Below are 19,416 nucleotides of genomic sequence, written 5' to 3'. Positions count from 1 at the left end.
ATTATTTATGCCTTTTCCCTACAAAGAGAAGATTAGCATTTTCTCATATCCTTTCTCCCCCTTCCCTTTGGCATCCACACCCTTCACTGACAGGCCTCCTTCAGCCCCCGTGACATCACATTAACATTGTCTACGCTGAGTGATTTGCTTAGTCTTCGGATACCTTTAGTGTCACCTGTGGAATTTGTTTCCATGACTCAAATAGTTCCTTCAAAATTGTAGGGTTTTTTCCCCAGGGGCTGAAGGGGGATGTCTTTTGTACAGACCTGAGCCCTTTAATGCTGTGACTTTTATTAACCTTTAACATTTGAATGACAGTTTAGCTGGATATAAAATTCTTAGTCAGGGGTAGTTGGTGAGCGGCATAAAAAAAATTTTAAAAAATAGAATTTTTAGTTAGATTTTTTTTCCCTTTGGTACTTTAGTATATTTATTCATGCAATTTTTGGTATACTTACACAATTTTTTATATGTGGTGCTTTTGTTATTCAGTTCTAAGTAATTTTAAATTTCTACTATGACTTTTCTTTGCTCCATGAGTTATTTTGGGGTGTTTCAAATGTAAGTGTATGAGCAATTACTTGTCCTTTTAAAAACTTGTAAATTATACTCTGGTCCACAGTATGTGGGCCAAAATTTGTATACTTCGGTATACAACTTTGATACTTATTCCTTTTGCAAGTATTAATAATTGCTTTTTCTCTAGACTTTTAGGATGTTTTTGTTGTCTTTTGATATTCATTATGATATGTCTAAGCGTGGGTTTTTCCTTATCTGTCATGCTTGGTATATTTTGGCCCTTTCAAACTGAGATCTTTCTGGCTGGCCACAGTGGCTTACACCTGTAATCTCAGCACTCCACCTGGGAGGCCAAGGTGGATCACTTGAGGCCAGGAGTTCAAGACCAGCCTGTGCAACATAGCAAGACTCCATCTCTACAGAAAAATTAGCTGGGCATGGTGGTGCACACCTGTAGTCCCAGCCTCTTGGGAGGCTGAGGCAGGAGGATCGCTTGAGCCCAGGAGTTGGAGGTTGTAGTGGCTATGACGACGTCACTGCACTCTAGTTGGGGCAACAGAGGGAGACTCTGTCTCAAGATAAAATAAAATAAATCTCCTTTGAACATTCCATATGAATCTTCATGTAGATATATTTTCATTTCTTTTGAGAAATACTAGGGATAGAATTGCTGGATCACGTGATAAGTATGTAAGGTGTTAACTTAGTAAGAAACTACCAAACTCTTTTCCAAAGTGACTATGCTATTTAACACTCCCATGACCAATATATGAGACTTCCGAGTTTTTCTGCATTCTTGCCAGTGTTTGGTTTTGCCGGTCTTTGATTTGGTTTCAGTCATTCTGATGGGCATGAAATGGGTTCAGTTTTCATTTACTTGGTAAGTAACGACGTTGAGCACCTTTCTGTGGACTTACCGGTCATTCGAGTGTTTTCTTTGTGGAGCGGCTGTGTCTTTTGCTCACCGAGGGAGGAGGATTGATCAGCATTTTATTGTCAACTTCAGGGAGATCTTTATTTACTGGATACAGGTCCTTTGTCAGCGATATATATCGTGAATATTTTTATCCTGTTAATGTTTCTTGTCATTTCAGTTTTTTAATGGTATCTTCTGATGTGAAGAGATTTTAAATTTTGATAAAGTCCAATTTATCATTTTTTTCTTTTATGAAGTTAGTACTCTTTGTCTACCCCAAAGTCATGAAATATCCTTTTGCATGTTTCTAATGCTTGTTTTAAATTCCCAGTCCGTCTGTTCTAATACAGCTGATTCCACTGTTATATCTAATCAGTTCATCTTTCTTTAAGTCGTCGTGTTCCTTGGACAGCCTGTTCCTTAACTTGTAGCTCACTCCTCAGGGGATTTCAGCTATTCTGTTTGCTGCTGTGTCCTGGGGTAAGAGTCTAAGCCTGACCTAGTCTTCCAGCTCCAGTGAGTGCAAGGAGACCACAGTGCCAGGGTGGAGACCCCCAGATGTCAGAAACATTAGGTTCCTCACTAAATGTGACATCACCATTCTCTCTCCCCAGGTGACTCACGCCATGGGATTGGGCCTTCCTTCAGACCCCAGGGAGAGAGTGAGGGGACGGTGCAGTCTGCCAGGTCAGAATCCTCCAGCCTCGGGGTCTGGCAGGGAAGAGGTGGCGTAGAGGCTGTAGAGGCCCATTGGTCCCTTTTGTGTCCTGCAATTCCATGTTGCTTGCTGCGCTGCCCTGATTTTATCTCAGCAGACACTGGTGCCATCTGCCTGGGCTGCCGACTTCCAGGCGGGGGCACTGGCCTTGGTTGCTCCAGGACAGTGGTTGTGTGTGTCGGGGCCTAGGCTTGGCTCAAAGAGGCAAGAGGAGAACTCAACCCTGTCTTCTTTTCTGCACCATTCTCCACCACTCTAAAGACCATGCCCTGCCTTTTCTCCTGGCTGTAGCAACCCCCCTACCCTACTCGCACCATCTAAAACCCCCTTCCGTCTCTCCAGGAGATTGTTTTCCCCGTAATTGCCTCGGTTTAGTGGTCTTTCTCTCTGTGGCTACTTGGGAGTGATCTGAGAGGGCGGGTCCGGGAGCTGTGTGTCTCCCCTCACTGTTAAGGGCGAGGGGTGTGTGCTCTCTCCCACCCCGCCCACTAGCCAGAGCACAAGGAATTCGAAAGAAAAAACACAGACTGGTTAGAGATGCCCTGGACTTGGCGGTATTCGAACAGATGGACCAAGAATTTTAAATAAACATTAGAAACAGGCCAAAGAAATAAGGAAAAATATTAGCAACATAAAATGGAATGAGAAAATGTTAAAAGGAAGAACAAGTGAAAATATTGAACATGAAACACCAGCCTCATCATCTGAACCTGCTACAACCTTTGCACACACCTTACAGCTCACTGTTCTCCAAAAGAGATGTCCATGGCCCCTGGACCTTTGCACAGCTGTTCCTCTGCTTAGATTTTCTTCCCTTCCCACAGAAGCAGTTCTGCGGAAACACTTGCAGCACATCCTAAAGGCTCCTTCCCTGATTCTGCTTCATGGTCAAGGCGATACTCAGTGATGGCTTGGGGTTCTGGAGTCAGGAAACCGGGGTGCGTGTCCTGATTCTTCAACTAATTGGTTGTGTGACTTTGGGCAGGTCACGCTACCTCTCTGGACCTCAGGCTTCTCCTGGGAAAATAGAGTGTTGGGCTGGATTATTCCTAGAGATTATTCCCTTTCAGCTCTGATGTACTGAGCTTTGATTAAGAGCACAGGCTCTGGACTGGGGCTGCCGCCATCCCTTCCTGGGTCAAGCATTTAATTGCCGTGTGTCACTGAGCAGTTATTTCAACTCCAAAAGCCTCAGTTTCCTTCACCTAGCATAATGCTTAAGGAGCTTGTATTTTGGAGTCGGGCAATTTGGGCTGCAAATGCCAGCTCTGCCGCTTGGCTGCTGTGTGATCTCAGGCAAGTTACTTAACCTCTCTGCTTTTTTCCTCTTCCGTAAAATGGAGATGACACTGAGAGTACCTACCTCAGGGTTTAGGAGTGTAGACAGTGTTGCTATTGTTCTGCTGGTGACAGTTGTTTTGCCACTGTGCAGACTTCTCCATTCAGTTCCGTGAATTCTTGAGGTTTGTCTGCCAGACTCTGCTAAATGCTTTCCCAGCACACTCTCTGTCAAATTTTAGCTTTTAACAGATACTATCCACTGCATTTTATCTTTACAACAACCGCAAGGTGAGGGTGACTGACCCTGTTTTATAGATAGGGAAGCTGAAGCTCTAGACAAAGTTACTTTCAAAGCTACACAGCCAGGACATAACCCCAGGCCCACTTCTCCAAGGCCAAGGTCTTTCTTTCCACTGTGCCACAGTGTTCGGAACACACTGACGGGAAAGCTCCATGCGCAGCCTCCCACCCCCTACGTGTGTGTTCTAGCTGTCCACCCTTGGCCATGTGCAAGATGTCTTTTGTAGGTTTTATGCGTATGTGGGTTTTGTGATGGGCCAGCAGTTATTATAATTGAGGCAGAACAAGGGTGGGTGGGACATTTGGGGCTCATGTGACCCAGGAGAGAGAGCCAAAGGGGCTCCGGGAAAGGGAAGAGAATTCCAGGAGGACACGGAGTCAGCGAGGAGGATTGCGTTTCAACAGGCCCAGCGGCAGCTGGAGGGCGAGGGCGGGGGGAGCAGATGTGGGCTTTGCCGAGAGGCAGTTGCAGAGGGTGGCACTGGGCTGAACCCCAGCCCCCACCCCCATGCAGTCCTGCGGGTCTGGGCTGTGGCTTCCCCTCTTCCTCAGTTTCCTCACCTGCAAAAGGGCTGCTAATGCCGTCTGGTAGAGTCGGGGAGCGGGCACGTGGGAAACAGGCCGCCCTGGGCGAGGATCCAGCTGTGCTGCTGGTGGCAGTGACGTGCACGGACTTGAGGCTTAATCCCGAAGCCTCCGCTTCCTCACCCGCGGTTTGGAGATTCCCATGCTCAGCTGCGTGGGATCGTTGAAAGGCAAGAGCGAGAGGATTTCTTGGTGAGACCTTCTCTGATCTCTCTGTTTAAAACTGCACATTGCACTCTCCTCCCCGCCTTCTTCTCCCTCACACTTACACGGCTGGGTGATCTGTCGCTGTCACCTATTTTCCTGCTGTCTGCTCCCCCACCGGCAGGGAGCTGAGGTGTTTCATTCAGCACCTAGAACAGCCCCTGGCAGATACTAGCTCCTCATTAAACGGTAGTCCCACGAATATTGGTTGAATAAAATATAGGGAAGGCCTTAGGGTTTAGGGGATGTTCAGTCAACGCCAGCTGGACCCTAGAGGTGTAGGGTAGGGACACAAGAGAGGCTGGGACAGCTCACTTGGGAGAACAGAGGGCTGTCCACGAAGGCATTTGGAGACTGGAAATTTCGGGGTGGTGCTGGTTTCCTCTCTGGCCGCAGCCTGCAAGCAGCAAGGCCCGTAGGAGCATAAGGCTGGATGGGCCCGAGCACTGGGGCTTCCCAGGGAGTCAAGGCCTTCGGGCCAGCAGGAAGCCAGTGACACTTGGCTTTCCTGTTTGCTTCAGCTTTTTAAGCCACTCTCACTACTCCTAAATGGAATACACTGTCTCAAAGAAATTAGAGCCCCAGCTCCTTCCCTGCCACCCCAATGGCTAGCAGAAAAGCACTGGGCGTGGAGCCAGGCAGATCTGGGGACCTTGGGCAAGTCACTGCACCTCTCTGAGTCTCTACTTCCTCCTGTGAAATGGGTGCAGTGGCATTCCCCCCTCCACCGGCCTCCTGGGGCTTTTGTGTAAAACCCAGTAGAAATGTGAATTATGACCAATCACTCCTAGACTGAGGGGCCTAGAAGGCAGAGCTCGTACCTGTAACCCCTAGCACAGGGCCAGGCACACAGGGGCACTTGGAACTGGTGGCCAGAGAGCTTTAAACCGAACTGACGGCAGCCTGTGTGAAGGGAGAGGTCTGAGTCTGCACCAAGTAGGGCTGTTAGGCAAATCCCGCCCAAGAACCTCCTATAACTCTGCAAGTTTATAAATTCTAAGTAGAAAAGCTACTTGTATAAAATTGGACTCTTATTTTACCACATACTTGAAACTTGTCAACCCACTTGTTTGCAAGACTTTTCCTCTGGCAGAAATAGCTGGCTGAGTATGAATGGCTGATGTGGTTGCTGACAATGTAAGGGGCTGAGAAAAACTGGGAGAACTGTAGTTCTGAGGCTAGCCTCTGTGCTCCAAGGAACAGAAAAGCCAAGGCAAACAACCAGTAAGAGTAATTAACTGGCTCATGTAACTGGGATTTTTCGAGGCAGGCTTCAGGCATGGCTGCATCCAGGAGCCCAAGGGATATTACCAAAGGCTCAGAGTCTCTGCCTCTCTCTGTTCTGCCTTCTGAGCAGTTGATTCCTCTTCAGGATGCACACAGCCCCCCCACACACACACCCTCACTTCACACCTCCAGGTGAGAGTCTTCCAGCTTAGGCCAATCAGGGCCCACCTGGAGCTGAAGGCAGGATCAATCCCACCTAAAACCAGGCTGAAAGGGGGAGGGTCGCCTCTCAAGGAAACCTTGTGGTATTGTTAGGAAGGGAAATGGATTCTGGGTGGCCAAAAATTATAGCAGATATTCATTTACAGTCATGGGAGGGGGAGCAGCGGAAAGCCATGGAGATATCTGCCTTGTACTTTACAACTTGCAAATTTCCTTCTAAGAAGCTGATAGTGGAGGCAGAAGGGAGTTTATCATCCCTGCTTTACAGATGAGGAAACAGCCCTTGAGCCTTTGGCCAGGACTCCGACTTGTAACCCTGGGCTGTCCCCACTGATCTCAGTCCCTCTGTATAAAACCCAGAGGATCCAACCGGGGAGGGAGGGGGAACGTGATTGGAGGCCCCCCCTTTGTGGAGGGAGTGCTCTGTGTCTAGATAGCAGAGGTCCCCGGGAGGCCACAGTCACGTGAAAGCCCAGGAGGAGCCGGTCTGGAGCCAAGAAAGCAGCCTGACGTGAGGACAGGTCACAGGGCAGCAGCCAGGCGCGGGGTCCTGCTTGCGAGGATGCCTTCCCACCCCACCCCATGCACAGAGGTGGAGCGAGGTCACGTGGCCACGCTAATGTGGTGCTCCCTGTGCCTGGGGTGGCTGAGGCATCAGGTCTGTCATCGGCGACAGAGGATGTCCTGGCACGTGGCTGGGGTGGGGGTGGCAAGTACACTGGGTGCCGAGCCAGACAGGCCTGGCCTAAATCCCAGCTCTCCCACGCGGCTGCTGTGTGACCCTGAGCCGCCCTCCCCTTTCTCAGCCTCAATTTTCTCTTCTGACCCAGAGCTGGTAACTCCCACCTCGCTGGAAGCGGAAGACGGAGCAGGTCGCCCCCAGCACGCGGTAGGTCTCTGAGGGTTTCTCCCTTTCCCTCTTTGTAGTGTCCTGTTAATAGCTGTGTGACCTTGGCCAAGTTACTTAACTTCTCTGTTCGTTGGGAGCAACGATAGTACCTCCTATGTCATGTTAGTGCGAGGACTAGATGAATTGATGTGTGCAAAGCGCTTAGAACAGTTCCCGGCACTGTCCTTGTCACTGTGACTCCTGGCTAACACTTGCTGTGTGATAGGGCCAGGTCATAGGCCTTTCACTCATTGTTTATTGTACATTGAACTCTCATTCTTACAATGGCACAATGACATAGGCACTCACTGTGATGATCCCCTCTGACTTGTGAGGGAACCGAAGCCCAGGAAGGAGGCAGAGGAGGTCTGCTGGGATCCCGAGGGCGGGACCCTTTCCATCACTGGCCCTGATTTCCTGTCTGGGGGTCGAGCTGTCAGCCCTGTCCTGCTATGTCCCAGGTCACCGTGAACATCAAATGCCTCCGTGGGCTGGCTGGAACGTTGTCAGGGAATGCGAGGAACGCCGTTATCGGGAGCCCAGCTGCACCGAGCACTATCTCTGGGAACATCCGTGTCCTTCCTGCTCTGACATGGGCCCCTGTGCATGCCACCCAGGCATTCTGCTCGTGTTGGCCACTGCCCAGCAGGTTACAAGTTCACTGCCTATTTCCCCACAGCCCAGAGCGTCCTCAGCCTCCTTTGGGGCCTGTGTGGGGCCGTCCTGCAGAATGGGCACATCCTCTCCGGGGCAAGGCAGCCAGGACGTCAGGGTGGGACGTGGGGAGAGCTGTGGTCGGCCAGTGTCCCGCCTCAAGGGTGAGCGGAAGTAGGGGACAGTGGGAGAGGACGGGCATGTCCAGGTCACCCATCTGGCCCGAGCAGAGCCAGGTCTGAACCTGAGGTCCCCCTCTTCCCCCTACAGCAAGTCCCAAGTGATTTGCACTGCAGGGTGGGCCACAAGGTGTTGTGCAAAGATCAGGAACTTGGACCCAGTCGGTCCTAGACGTGACACTCTTAGCCACTCTCTCACCGTGTGACCTGGGGCAAGTCCCCTCACCTCTCTGCTGTAAAGTGGGGTAAGGCGAAGCCCTCCCCCGGGGGCTGCGATACGGATATGAAATGACATTCGTGGTGAGTCAGAGTGGTGAGTCAGAGAGTAGCAAATGTATAGCGTGGATGTGTAGCACGTGTTGCAGATACAGCAAATGGTGGTTTGCTTCCGGTCTTGCCCTTCCTGCTTTAGGAGTTTATACTTGGTCCTGGGAGATAGAAACACCCACAAGTAAGCTTGAATTCTGGCTCGGTCACTTCCTGGCTGTGTGACCTTGGAGAAGCTACTTAACCTCTCTGTGCTTCTGTTTTGTCATCTGTAAGATGGGATAATAATAGTGTCTACCTGGTAGGTGTTTGTGGAGATTAAATGAGTTAAAACAGGTAAAGGTGGCCAGGTGCGGTGGCTCACTCCTGTAATCCTGGCACTCTGGGAGGCCAAGGTGGGAAGATCACTTGAGGTTAGGAGTTCGAGACCAGCTTGAGCAAGAGGGAGACCCCCGTCTCTACTAAAGATAGAAAAATTAGCCAGGCATGGTGGCGAGCGCCTATAGTCCCAGCTACTTGGGAGGCTGAGGCTGGAGGATCGCTTGAGCTCAGGAGTTTGAGGTTGCTGTGAACTATGATGATGCCACAGCACTCTAGCCCAGGCAATAGAGCAAGACTCTGTCTCAAAAAGAAAAAGGAAAATAGGTAAAGGCTATGAAAAGGTTTGCAATTATTAAGAATACAATGACAAAATGTGCAAAATAAGGATTTTTCTAAAATAGTCTCAGTTTGAAATGTTCTATTCAGTTGGCACAAATCACTGAAGCCTGGAAGTCCAGGATGTTGGCATCCCACACTATGCCTCCAGCACTGCCTTGTCCTCTGGTAATTGATTGTCCCCCCCAAATCCTCACTGATTAGTGGGGATACCTATCCCTGCCTCTGTGCTGTGTGAAGCTGGGGAGGTTGTGCACCCTCTCTGTGCCTGCCTTTTCTTGATGCAGTTGTAAGAACAAGGGTGGGACAGTCGTGTCCCCTGGTACTGGGGAGGCTCCTGCTGCAGGGCGCTGAGTGAAGCCCTGGAGGAGGGGTGGCAAGCCCCTCGGAGACACACAGCACTGCCCCTCCCCTCCCCCTTGCCCGTTCCGCTTCCAAGCCTGGCCCAGAGTGGGGTGGCCTGAGACATAGTACATTCTCTATGGGATGGCAGAAGCCCGTGTGTCCACACTGCAGCCATCCCTGTCCCCCCTGCCCGGCGCTCAGCCTCAGGCCATGGTGTCTCTGGGCCCCGCGTCCTCCCCGGCCTCCCTGCTGCTGTCTCTCTGTCCTGCCACCAGTCCTCTGGCTTCAGTCCTCTGCCCACAGAGCCGACTGGTGGCATCAAGACCGTCCTGGTGCCCCAGGGAGCCCCAGAGAAGCTTTGGCTCCGGAACCAGATCCTGGGGCTTCTGCTTCCGCTCTGCTGTGTGGCCTTGGGCAAGTGGCAGACATCTGAGCCTCAACATCCTCACCTGTAAAATGGGCTGGTGACGGGGTGTGTAAGTGAGGTGGGGTGTGTAGGGGGTCGGCTCTTGATTGCGCCGTGCTCAGGGAGCAAAGCCCTTTGCGGTGGGAGCAGGCCCCCCCTGCCCCCCACGTCCTGCACGGCAAGCTGCTCACGCCTTTCCCCCGACCTCGGGGTGCTGCGCAGCCTGGGTCCTGGCCTCGCACGCAGGGCTCCTCCTGGCCGGAGCATCTCTCAGCTCATCTCAGCCCCGCCAGCCCTCCCGCCTGGCTGGGTCCCACCCCTCCGTGGAGACTTCTGGCGGCACCCTGGCCTGGGTGTTCTCTCCCTCCCTCCCGGAAGGAAAGAAAGCAGCAGCCTGCATGTGGGTTGTTTCTTCTCATGTGAGAGAGTGTGTGTGTGCGTGCAGAGAGAGAGGGAGAGAGATCCCAGGAGACAGGAAGCCCCTTGACAATAAGAACTGGGACCTCTGTCCCTTAGTGAAATGCCCTCTAAGGGGAGGAGCTCAGCGGCAGGTGAGCTTTTGGTTTCTTGGGTCTTAGAGCTAGAAAGACGTCCTGGGCTTCCCGCTGGGCAGGGTGTGGACACCCAGGGAGAAGGGCGGCTTGGCTGGCGGGCAGGGAAGGGCCCGTCCATTGTCAGCCTCTTGCCAGTCTCTGCCCGTCAGTCACCCGTCCCACTTGCTCTCCCCACCCCATAATCACAGCTACTGGGCGACATTCACTCAACACCTCCTGTGTCCCAGGCGCTCTGCGTGCAGGATGTCATCCTTATGACTACCCTGTGGCTTCTATCAGGCACTGGGGGGGGCATGTCACCTGCCCTGAGCTGCCCAGCTGGCCAGGGCCAGAGGCAGGACGGTACCCCAGGCAGCTTGGCTCCAGAGCCTGCCCTGCTGCTGCTGAGTGGCCTTCTCCGCCCCCCTCCCTCTGACCCTGACGTCCTTCCACCCACCCACATTCCCTGCCAGCCGCGGCGCTGCCACCAGCAGAGCGCGCTCCCTGCTGTCTAGGAGCTCAGGCCGTGGTGAGGGGGCGACAACCCTTGGTTCTCTAGGACTCTGATAAACCACCAAGGTCTTCAGCGCCCTGGGTTCTGGGTGCTGCCGCCTGGGCTGGGTGGGGGTGCAGAGCGGAGGCCGAGGCGGAAGGATGAGGGAGGGATTTACTGGGTTGGCAACAGGGAACATTCCAGGCGGGGGGACACCGTGTGCAGAGGTGTTGAGGCTGGGGGTGCTCAGGTGACAGCTGGCTTCTCCTCAGAGCCCTGCAGATGCAGTGGCTTGGCACCTACCCCCCGACACTTCTGTTTCCTGCTGGGACAGGGTGCTGTCAGCGACCAGAAGTCTGAGCCTTCCTCTATCCCCAGCACCTGGCACACGGCCCTCTAGGGAAGTCCCTCCTTGGATCTGACCTGCAGCCCACTCTGACCGCCACACATTCCTTCCTAAGCCCTTCACTGAGTGGCTGCTTCACGGCAGCCATAAATAACTTCCGCCAGTGAATGAATTAAGTCCTGGCCAGCAAGGCTTGCCAGAGGCGCTGGGCTTGGTTGAGAGAGGAATTCCATGTCCTGTCCCTGTGACCCTGCAGCTGAGACATTACTGGGCTGGTCTTCAGAGGACTCCCTTCCTAGGCAGCTGCTGCAGGAGCCTCCCAGCCCCCGTGCCATTCCCCACACCCATGGGAACACAGGGCTTCTCTGCAGCCACAGCTCCTTGGAAGAGCCCAGAAGGCCCAGCTCACAGCCCAGGGGACACTGTTCCCTGTGTGTGTCTGGGGAGGAGCAGCTGGGAGACATGGGGTCTGCTCACATTGTGAGTCCTGCCAGCTACAGGCTGGGGAGCACAAGGTGACACTCCCTGGGTCTCACGTCAGTATGTTAGGCTGCACAGTAGAGCCTTCAAGGGTGTCCCGGAGCAGACCCGGGAGCTGGGAGCAGGGAGGGTGCCTGGGTGAGCTGAGGTGGAGACAGCGCAGGGGTGTCCCTGGGCAGGCCCCGTGTGGAGGCCCGGGCAGGGCTTGGCTTGGCTCCTGCCATCTCTGTGACCCTGGGCCATCCTCACCACGGCCACATCACAGCCTCACCTCCCCGCCACAGCTCTGTCTCTCTCGGTGCTAGTGAGTATTAACGGGGCAGCTGTGTCAGGCCCTGCACCCGGCACACGGTGGCTGCTCTCGAGTGGGAGGTGGATGCTGATGGGTGAGGAAGTGGCTTCAGAGGTGCAGGACTGGCCCAACCTCGAACAGCTGGGAAGTGATGGAGCCTGGGCTTGGACCAGAGTTGTTGGCTGTGTGACAGTTGACCCAGTGACTTCATTGCCTCAGTTTCCCCATCTGTGCAGGGGGCTAATAACCCCCACCCTGCCAGCATCACTAGGATGCTGTGAGGATCTGATGCAATCTGACTTACGGAAGTGTTGAGAAAGAAGTGTTCAATGGAGTAATGAGATTGGTTTTCCTGTTATCATGGTGAGCTCAATGGCTTCCCTGGGGTCAGGAAGAGGGGACTTCTGTTGTCACCAAGAGGGTGAAAGCGTCTCCCCCTGACCTTAGGTGCTTTGTGCCATGGCATGTGAGGTGTACCAGGAGGCAGGAAGCTTGACCAGAAAAGGCCTGATCTAACAGGCACACAGCTGTGTGTGCAGCCAGTGGCTTTACCTCTCTGAGCCTCAGTTTCTGAATCTGTGGGATGGGAACCACAATTGCTATCGAGCCTTCATGGGATATGCCAGGGGACCCAAGAGAGGCTGGACTGGGTCAGCTGTGGAAGGAGAAAGGGCCCCTCCCTGCAGGCAGCAGCTCCTCCGTCCCAGCCTGTGTGTGCTGACTCTCAGCTGACTGCTGACTGCAGGCCAACACCTGGCAGAGCTTGACTGAAGCCTCCCTGCCCCGCTGCAGGGCTGGTGCCAGTTCTGAGCAGTGCAGGGCAGGGGTAAGGGTAGGAGCTGGGGAGGCCAGCAGATTTGGGTTCCAGTCCTGACTCCATCACTGCACCTCTGAGCTTCTGTTTCCTTATCTGCAAATGGGGATACTAATACCTACCTCAGAGGGGTCTGGCACACAGTAGGTGCTCAGTAAGAGCAGTTCCTTTTATTCTGGACATGGGTACATCACTCTGGCTGGAGTCAGTGCCAACTCAGATTCCCGGGCTTGTAAATGGGTGGGAGCCACTGCTGCTGTTAGGGAAAAACCTACTGTGGCCCCAGCCAGGGAGTCCTGTCCTTCTGTGCTTTCACCCACCAAGGTGCCTGGGACGATGCCTGGCACATAGTAGGTGCTTTATTTATCCTGACTGGTCAGTAATCTCCAAGCAGACAGAGACTGTGTCTGTCCTGTTCCCTACTGTTTCCTTAGAACCTAGAATAGAGCCAGATACACAGCAAGTACTCAGTCATATGTTTGGAAATGAGGAATGAATGAAAAAGTTGAATGAGGCCAGGCACGATGGCTCACGCCTGTAATCCTAGCACTCTGAGAGGCCAAGGCGGGAGGATCCCTTGAACTCAGAAGTTCGAGACCAGCCTGAGCAAGAGGGAGACCCTGTCTCTACTAAAAATAGAAAAATTAGCCAGGCATGGTGGCTCATGCCTATAGTCCTAGCTACTTGGGAGGCCCAGGCAGGAGAATCACTTGAGCCCAGGAGTTTGATGTTGCTGTGAGCTAGGCTGAGCCACATCACTCTAGCCTAGGTGACAGAGCGAGACTCCATCTCAAAAAAAAAAAAAAAATTAGCCAGTTATGTCCAAAAATAATAATAACAATAATAAATTTAGCCAGGCATGAAGGCGCACACCTGGAGTCCCACCTACTCTGGAGGCTGAGGCGGGAGGATCGCTTGAGCCCAGGAGTCCAAGGTTTCAGGGAGCTCTGATCAGGCCCCTGCACTCCAGCCCGGGTGACAGAAGGAGACCCCATCTCTTAAAAAAAGAAAGTTGAATGCACAAGCATCAGGCCCTCCCACCAGGACTCAGCTGGAGGAGGGGCGAGTCACGGCCTGACCCCCCATTTCCTCCCTCCCGACTAATCTGCAAAGATTAACTCGGGGATAAAGCAGGTCACGGCCACTGACCCAGGGCTTTGGAGCCAGCGTCCCAGGCCAGTCAGTGCACAGGGTGCGGTGGCCACTCCTGGGGGCCCTCCTTGTCCCAAGATGGCACTCGTGTACCCCAGCCTGGATGTGATCCTCACGACAGGCCTCAGCCTCCTCCTGCTGGGGGTGGCCCTGGGGCTGCTGTGCTTCTTCACCTGCCGCCTGGCCAGGCCGCTCAGGTAGGGGACTCGCCGGTCCCACCCCTCCCCTGCTGGATTCCCTGCCCTGGGCTCCTCCGGCCTCCGTTTGTTCTGGTGGGGAAGAGCAAATGGGGGTGCTACTGATCTCGCCTACCCTTCGTGGAGACGAGACTGAGGCCGGGAGAGGTTGAGCCCTGGAGTCAGCCTGGGTTCGAACAGCTCTTGGTCGCAGACCAGCCAGCCCCTCTGCTGTTTCCTAAGCTGTGAAATGGGGGCCAATAACACTTGTTGTAAGATCGTGGATATAAACATCTGCAGTGGGGTGCAATGTGAGTGCCCAAGAAACGATAGTGCCTTGTGTCCTATTAGTGTGTCACTTGCCCTGGAGCTTTTGAGACGTAGGCCAAGGCTGGCTGTTTGCTGACTCCGAGGCGCTCCTGTGCCTTCTGCCCCAGGTTGTTGAGTCAGTCCTCAGGGCCAAGGCCTGGCCCCTCTGCCCCCTCCCCTGGCCTGCCAAGTAGCTGCTCCTTCTCCAGAGCCCAGCCAGGACTTCTGCACACTTGTCATAAATAATCAGGCCACGTAGCCGGGAGCCTGGCAGAGAAGGTCTGGCTGGGAGCTGGTGGGGTGGCAGTGGGGCTGGCATACACCCCAGGGCCCATTCCACGCTGGTAGAGCATTGGCAGAGGATGGTGGGCAGCCGGGGCCCCCGCAGCCCCAGACTGGGCCCCGCAGCGTGCGTCACCCAGGCCTGCCAGGGAGCAACCCTGGGAGCCTTGGCACGGGGGAGGGGTTTGAGAGGCAGAGCTGGCAGGGAGGCTGTGGCTTTGAGGGGTTCCCCTCCCTGTCCTGGGCAGAGGCAATGGGAGAAGGCACCTGTCGCTGGGCCAGACCCATCTCAATGCATGTCCCTGGGGCCAAAATTCAGAGCATGCCGGCCAGCACCACTGGCATTTACAGAGCGGCTACTGTGAGCACAGGGTCAAGGCTACAGAGATGGCTAAGATGGTGTTTACTGTCACCAAGCTTCAATCTCACCTGTGTTGGACCCTAGGTGCAGGGAGAGGAGTAAGTTCTCTGTGTAAGTGTGTGATTACTGTCGTGGACTCTCAGCTCTTGTTTTATTTATCCATTTTCTCCTTCACCCGTGCTCCCCGCCCCCCACTAACCTTCCCACGGCTCCCCTACAGGTCCCCATGCTAATGTATTTAATATGTCCTTGTAAGTTACGCAGCATTCCGGGGGCGTGGTCTGCGCTCACACACAGGCTGCGTTTTTGTCTCCGGATGCCTTGCTCAGTCCACGTCTTTAGGTTCTGTCCGTGCTGCTGTTTTGACATCTACTCTAGTTTTGATGCCACTGCCACGAGACATGCCCCCCTTCCCCTCGCTATGGACAGACAGGTCGCCCCCAGCACCTCATAACCATAAACCCGCATTAAAGGGAATTTGCCAAAAGCTTCCCTGGTAAGTATGATGGTTTCCATAGGTTTTTGGCATAAAGGTTAAAGAAATGCTTTTCAATACCTGGTTTTCTGTGGGCTTTTGTCATATAGTTGTCTATGTCCCCATTCCCTCCCCCTAGATGATCTCGCCAAGTTTTATCAAGGCTTTAACTGTCACCTGTGCGCCTGTGACTCTGGGTTTATCCGTCTAACCAGGACCTCTCCCAGAGGCCAGACTCACATTTCCAACTGCCTGCTTGATGTTTCCACTTCTAAAGGACGCCTCAACTCAACACGTCCAAAACCAAGTTCCCAGTTCTCCCCACAAAATCTACTCCGCCTCACACCTCAGAATGCCACCCCAAAGGCTGAAAGGCCGGCTGCTTTTTTCTTTAAGATCAGGAACAGGGCAGGGATGTCCACTTTTGGCACCCAGATCAATAAGCAGGATGCTTCACCGCACCTCAGAGGTCTCCACACCCCCCAGGTGGGAGTCCTCGTCCTGCCCCTGACACCCTAGGTTAGCTTATACCGTCTGTCGTTGGAATCACATAAGCGCCCCTGGGTCTGGCTTCCTTCGCCCAGCCTTGCCTTCCTGAGCTTTGCTCATGTTGCGTGGAGTTGTGGGTCACGCTCACTGCTGTGGGGTTTGTGTCTACCCAGCCTGCTGCACGGGGACACCGTTAGGAAGCCATCGTGAGCAGGGCTGGTAGGCACACTCTGCGGGAGATGAGCGGGTCGTGGGGCACACGTAGGATGTGCAGCTTTGGGTCTGCCAGTCTTCCTGGGCAGCTGAAACACGCTCCGCAGTCACTGGGTGCCCCGGTGGCTCCACATCCCCAGTGAGACTTGCACTGTCTGCACACACAGAGGAAATAATTCCGGAGGATTCTTCCCTTCCCTCTACCTCCTTCCTCAGGGCCCTGGCTTCCGCCCGCTGTAGATATTCACTGTGCCAAGCATGGGCAGCACAGAGACTGACCAGGCAAAGTCCCTGCTCTCAAGCTCCCGGTGTGGCGGCCAAGAGGGACCAGTAAAGAATTATTACTTTTGGAACAGGGAGGGACATGCAGTGATTGACGTGGCATCTTTAGAGGTAGGACATTGGAATGAGGGACCATCCTGGAGGCTTCCTGAAAGAGGTGACTTCAGGTTTTAAATGATTTTAAATAATATCTTAGTGTGTTAATATTTATATCAATTTAATAACATTTTTCTGATTTTAGGATTTGCTATAGAAATCTTTGGAAACCGAAGGGGAATAAAAAAACTTAGAAATCATCTGAAATTCCAGCCCTCAGTTAAAAGTGCGGTTAGATGTTAGATGTAAGGTATTTTCCTTCCAATTTTCACTCCGTGTCCCCCAGCCCCCCACTCTCGAGGCCTTGCCTGTGGCACGGGGGTGTAGGTTGCACGTCTCTGAGGTTGAATCAAGATCCCCTTTTCCAGTGGTACTGGTTTCTTTTTTTTCTTTCAAAACATTTTTTATTCTGTTTTTAATCGACACAATGGTACTACAGGGGTTTCTTATCTATCACAACACTTTTCTGATGGGAGAGTGGGTGTTACTGCCATTTCCCACAACAAATGGAATAATCATTTATTACCAGGGAAACTCTTGCCATGTAAAATTGTTCGGCTTCCAGTAAGGCTCATACACAACAGGGTTACTGCATTTCTCAGCTGCCAGTGGGGTTGTCCCTTGTGATGTTAACAGGATGACCACAACTTAAAAACATCCTTCCACGCTCATTTTAGGCAACTTGAAAAACTCAAAAAAATTAAAAAGAGGAAACAATCATTCAGAGAAAACCGCAGTTAATGTGTCAGTGCGTTTCCTTCCAGTCTTCTCTTTTTATAACATAGTTTAACTATTACAAAGGCAATGCTGTGTCCCAACACAGAAGAAAACTTGTGAAATGCGGAAAAGACAATGAAAAAAATCAGAGTCATCTGTGACATGATGAAATGGCCACCCTTACCAGCCAGTCCATTCCCATATGTGCCTCCTGCCATTTTTATACCTCTTACCACAAATGACAAGCTCTAGAAGAGAATGTAGCAAATGCAGGTGTCCTGTAAGGGCAAATGACCCTGTAGGAAAGGATGGTCTCTTGGTTTTGTCCTGATGTGCTTGGGACACAGATAATTAAAGGCCGAAGACTAGTGTTCTAGACAGGGCTTGTTAAGATGTGGTCCATGAAGCAACAGCACGGGCATCCCTTGGGAGCTTATTGGAATTACCATCGGACACGGGTTAAGCCCGCCAGGAGCCCACCAGGAGATGCTGATCCTTCCTGCAGTTGGAGAAGCAATGCACAGTGTTTGGACTCGGAGCTGACGGGCTTTGGATGGATTGAAAGTGGGAGTTCACGTGGGAAATGGGAGGGGACTACTTTGCAGCGTGGAGAGCATTGGCTGCTTACACAACTGTCTGTGTGATCAAGCTTCCTAAGAGAGGGACCACCTGGGTTTGGCAGCCCAAAGTCTAGCCCCATGCCTGGTCTGTGATAAGTGCTCAACAAGTACTTGCTGAATGAACCAAGGAATGAATATGTGAATGAAAAATGATCTCTGGAGCTGTGCCCCACGTGTCTTTTTTTCTCTTTTTAATTTCTAGGATCGGAACATCAGTTAACATCTGACCACTGCCAGCCCACCCCCTCCCACCTACGTCAGTCACATCTCTGGGCTCCAGAGACGAAGCGGGTCTTGGGTGCACCATGATTTCAGCATTCTTAGTACTGGCCATTGGCACCTGCCTTACCAACTCCTTGGTGCCAGGTAGGATTGCGGGCACAGGTGGAGGGAGGAGAAGACCTGGTACAGGTGGAGTAGGATGAGGGCAGTGTCTGTGTTCAAGGTCGTAGAACCATCAAAGATTTTAAGAGCCGAAAACAGTGTTCAGAGCAGGAAATATAGCTCTGCTACTGCATGTGTTAGTGTTGGATAAGTTACCCCTTTTCCCTTTATATTGTCCTGTTCTTTCATTGGGGTTTCTATTTTTCTCCTATATCCCTAATAATCTAAAATATAACTAATTCTGGAGACTCTTCCAAGTCTTGGTTGCTAAGTTTCCTGTTGGCTTTATCTGCCTACCTTCCTTCATGGCAGTACATTTTCTTATAGTTTGTAGTTCTTGCTTGTGAACTCCTGTGCAGTAGGAGTTTTGTTTTGCTTTTCAGTTGGAGACTCACGTGGAGGTGTGTCAGTGGAGCAAGGTGTCTGATTCTTCAGGCTCCTATTGGTTCAACTAATTCTAGACAAGTTTTTATGTTAATTTCTCAGTTTGCAACTCTTATACCATGAATCCAGACCCCCCCTTAGACCTGGCTCAGATTCAGACCTCTCTTCCCCATCCCTTCTGTAGCGCCAAAGCGAAATGTTCGCATTAAAACACCTTCCGCCTACCCCTGTCTCTGCTCTGACATCCCAAGCTTCCTCCGCACCAGCTGCTGTGTAACCCCCTGGTTTTGGCTTCCCTCTTATTCTTCCTCCTGGGGATTTTCCTTCCCCCTTTTCTTCCTTTTTCAAACTGTATGCTGTTTTTGATTGTTTGTTTTCAGCATTTTGGTATCTGTAGTTGGAGAGAGGCACCCTCTTCCGCTTGAGCTGTCATGTGGCTGGAAGTCCCCATCTGCCCTCCCTGAGCCTCAAGTTCTCCAACTGTCCAGGGAAGATAATAATTCCTTCTCCTTAGGCTCCTGTGAGAATTGCATGGGACGGTCACAGTGGCTGGCAAGGAGTGGGTGCTCAATGAACATTGGTCTCTCCTCTTAGGAAGACTATATTTCAATTCATGAGATTGGGGTGCAGGGGGACTGACCCAGCAAACCAGCAGCCGAGGTGGGGGAGACCTGAGCTGCTGGACTCTCAGGACATCACTCCCCTGAGAGCCCATGAGGCCTTTCTGTGTGCATCTTTGGGGACCCCAAGTCACTCTGGGATGGGGTCCCTCCTTTCTCAGTGCACGCAACTTGCCTGGGTGAAAGTTCATCTGATGGATGAAGAGGGAAAAGATGAAAATAACAAAATGAAAAACCTTCAAATGTTCAGCAATTCAACTTTGTGTACCTGTTTCATTTTAGCCATTCTGTTGTGCGTGTAGTAGTATTACATTGTGTTTTCTTTTTTTTTTTTTAATTAGGTATAACTTACCTAAAGGGTAACAAATAGAGAGCACAAATCTTAAACGGATAGCATGATGAATTTTTACATAGATTTGTACCTTTTCCAGTAATGGGACATCAGGGAGGTGTGCCCCCCCCAACCAAACCAAGCCCCTGCCAAAGGAAACGGCCAGGCCTACTCCTGCCACCGTAGACTCGTTGTGTC

At 52.3% G+C, this 19,416-nt stretch overlaps 1 protein-coding gene across 2 annotated transcripts in view; it reads left to right on the top strand.

The window, feature by feature from the left end:
* Positions 1 to 19,416, top strand: part of ALPL (alkaline phosphatase, biomineralization associated) — a 56,801-nt gene that overhangs the window by 20,821 nt on the left and 16,564 nt on the right. The window contains exons 2-3 of one of the 2 annotated variants that reach the window (XM_045548487.1): positions 6,803 to 6,861; positions 17,702 to 17,865. In XM_045548487.1, coding sequence (XP_045404443.1) covers positions 17,805 to 17,865 — 61 coding nt within the window. In that variant the 5' untranslated portion in view covers positions 6,803 to 6,861; positions 17,702 to 17,804. The remainder of the gene's footprint in view (positions 1 to 6,802; positions 6,862 to 17,701; positions 17,866 to 19,416) is intronic. The other variant, XM_045548486.1, reaches the window with a different exon arrangement.

This window comes from Lemur catta, chromosome 3 (genome assembly GCF_020740605.2).
Source record: "Lemur catta isolate mLemCat1 chromosome 3, mLemCat1.pri, whole genome shotgun sequence".
NCBI classification, from domain to species: Eukaryota; Metazoa; Chordata; class Mammalia; order Primates; family Lemuridae; genus Lemur; species Lemur catta.
The sequence above is the reverse complement of the archived record's forward strand: the minus strand, read 5'-3'. Positions and strand labels throughout refer to the sequence as shown.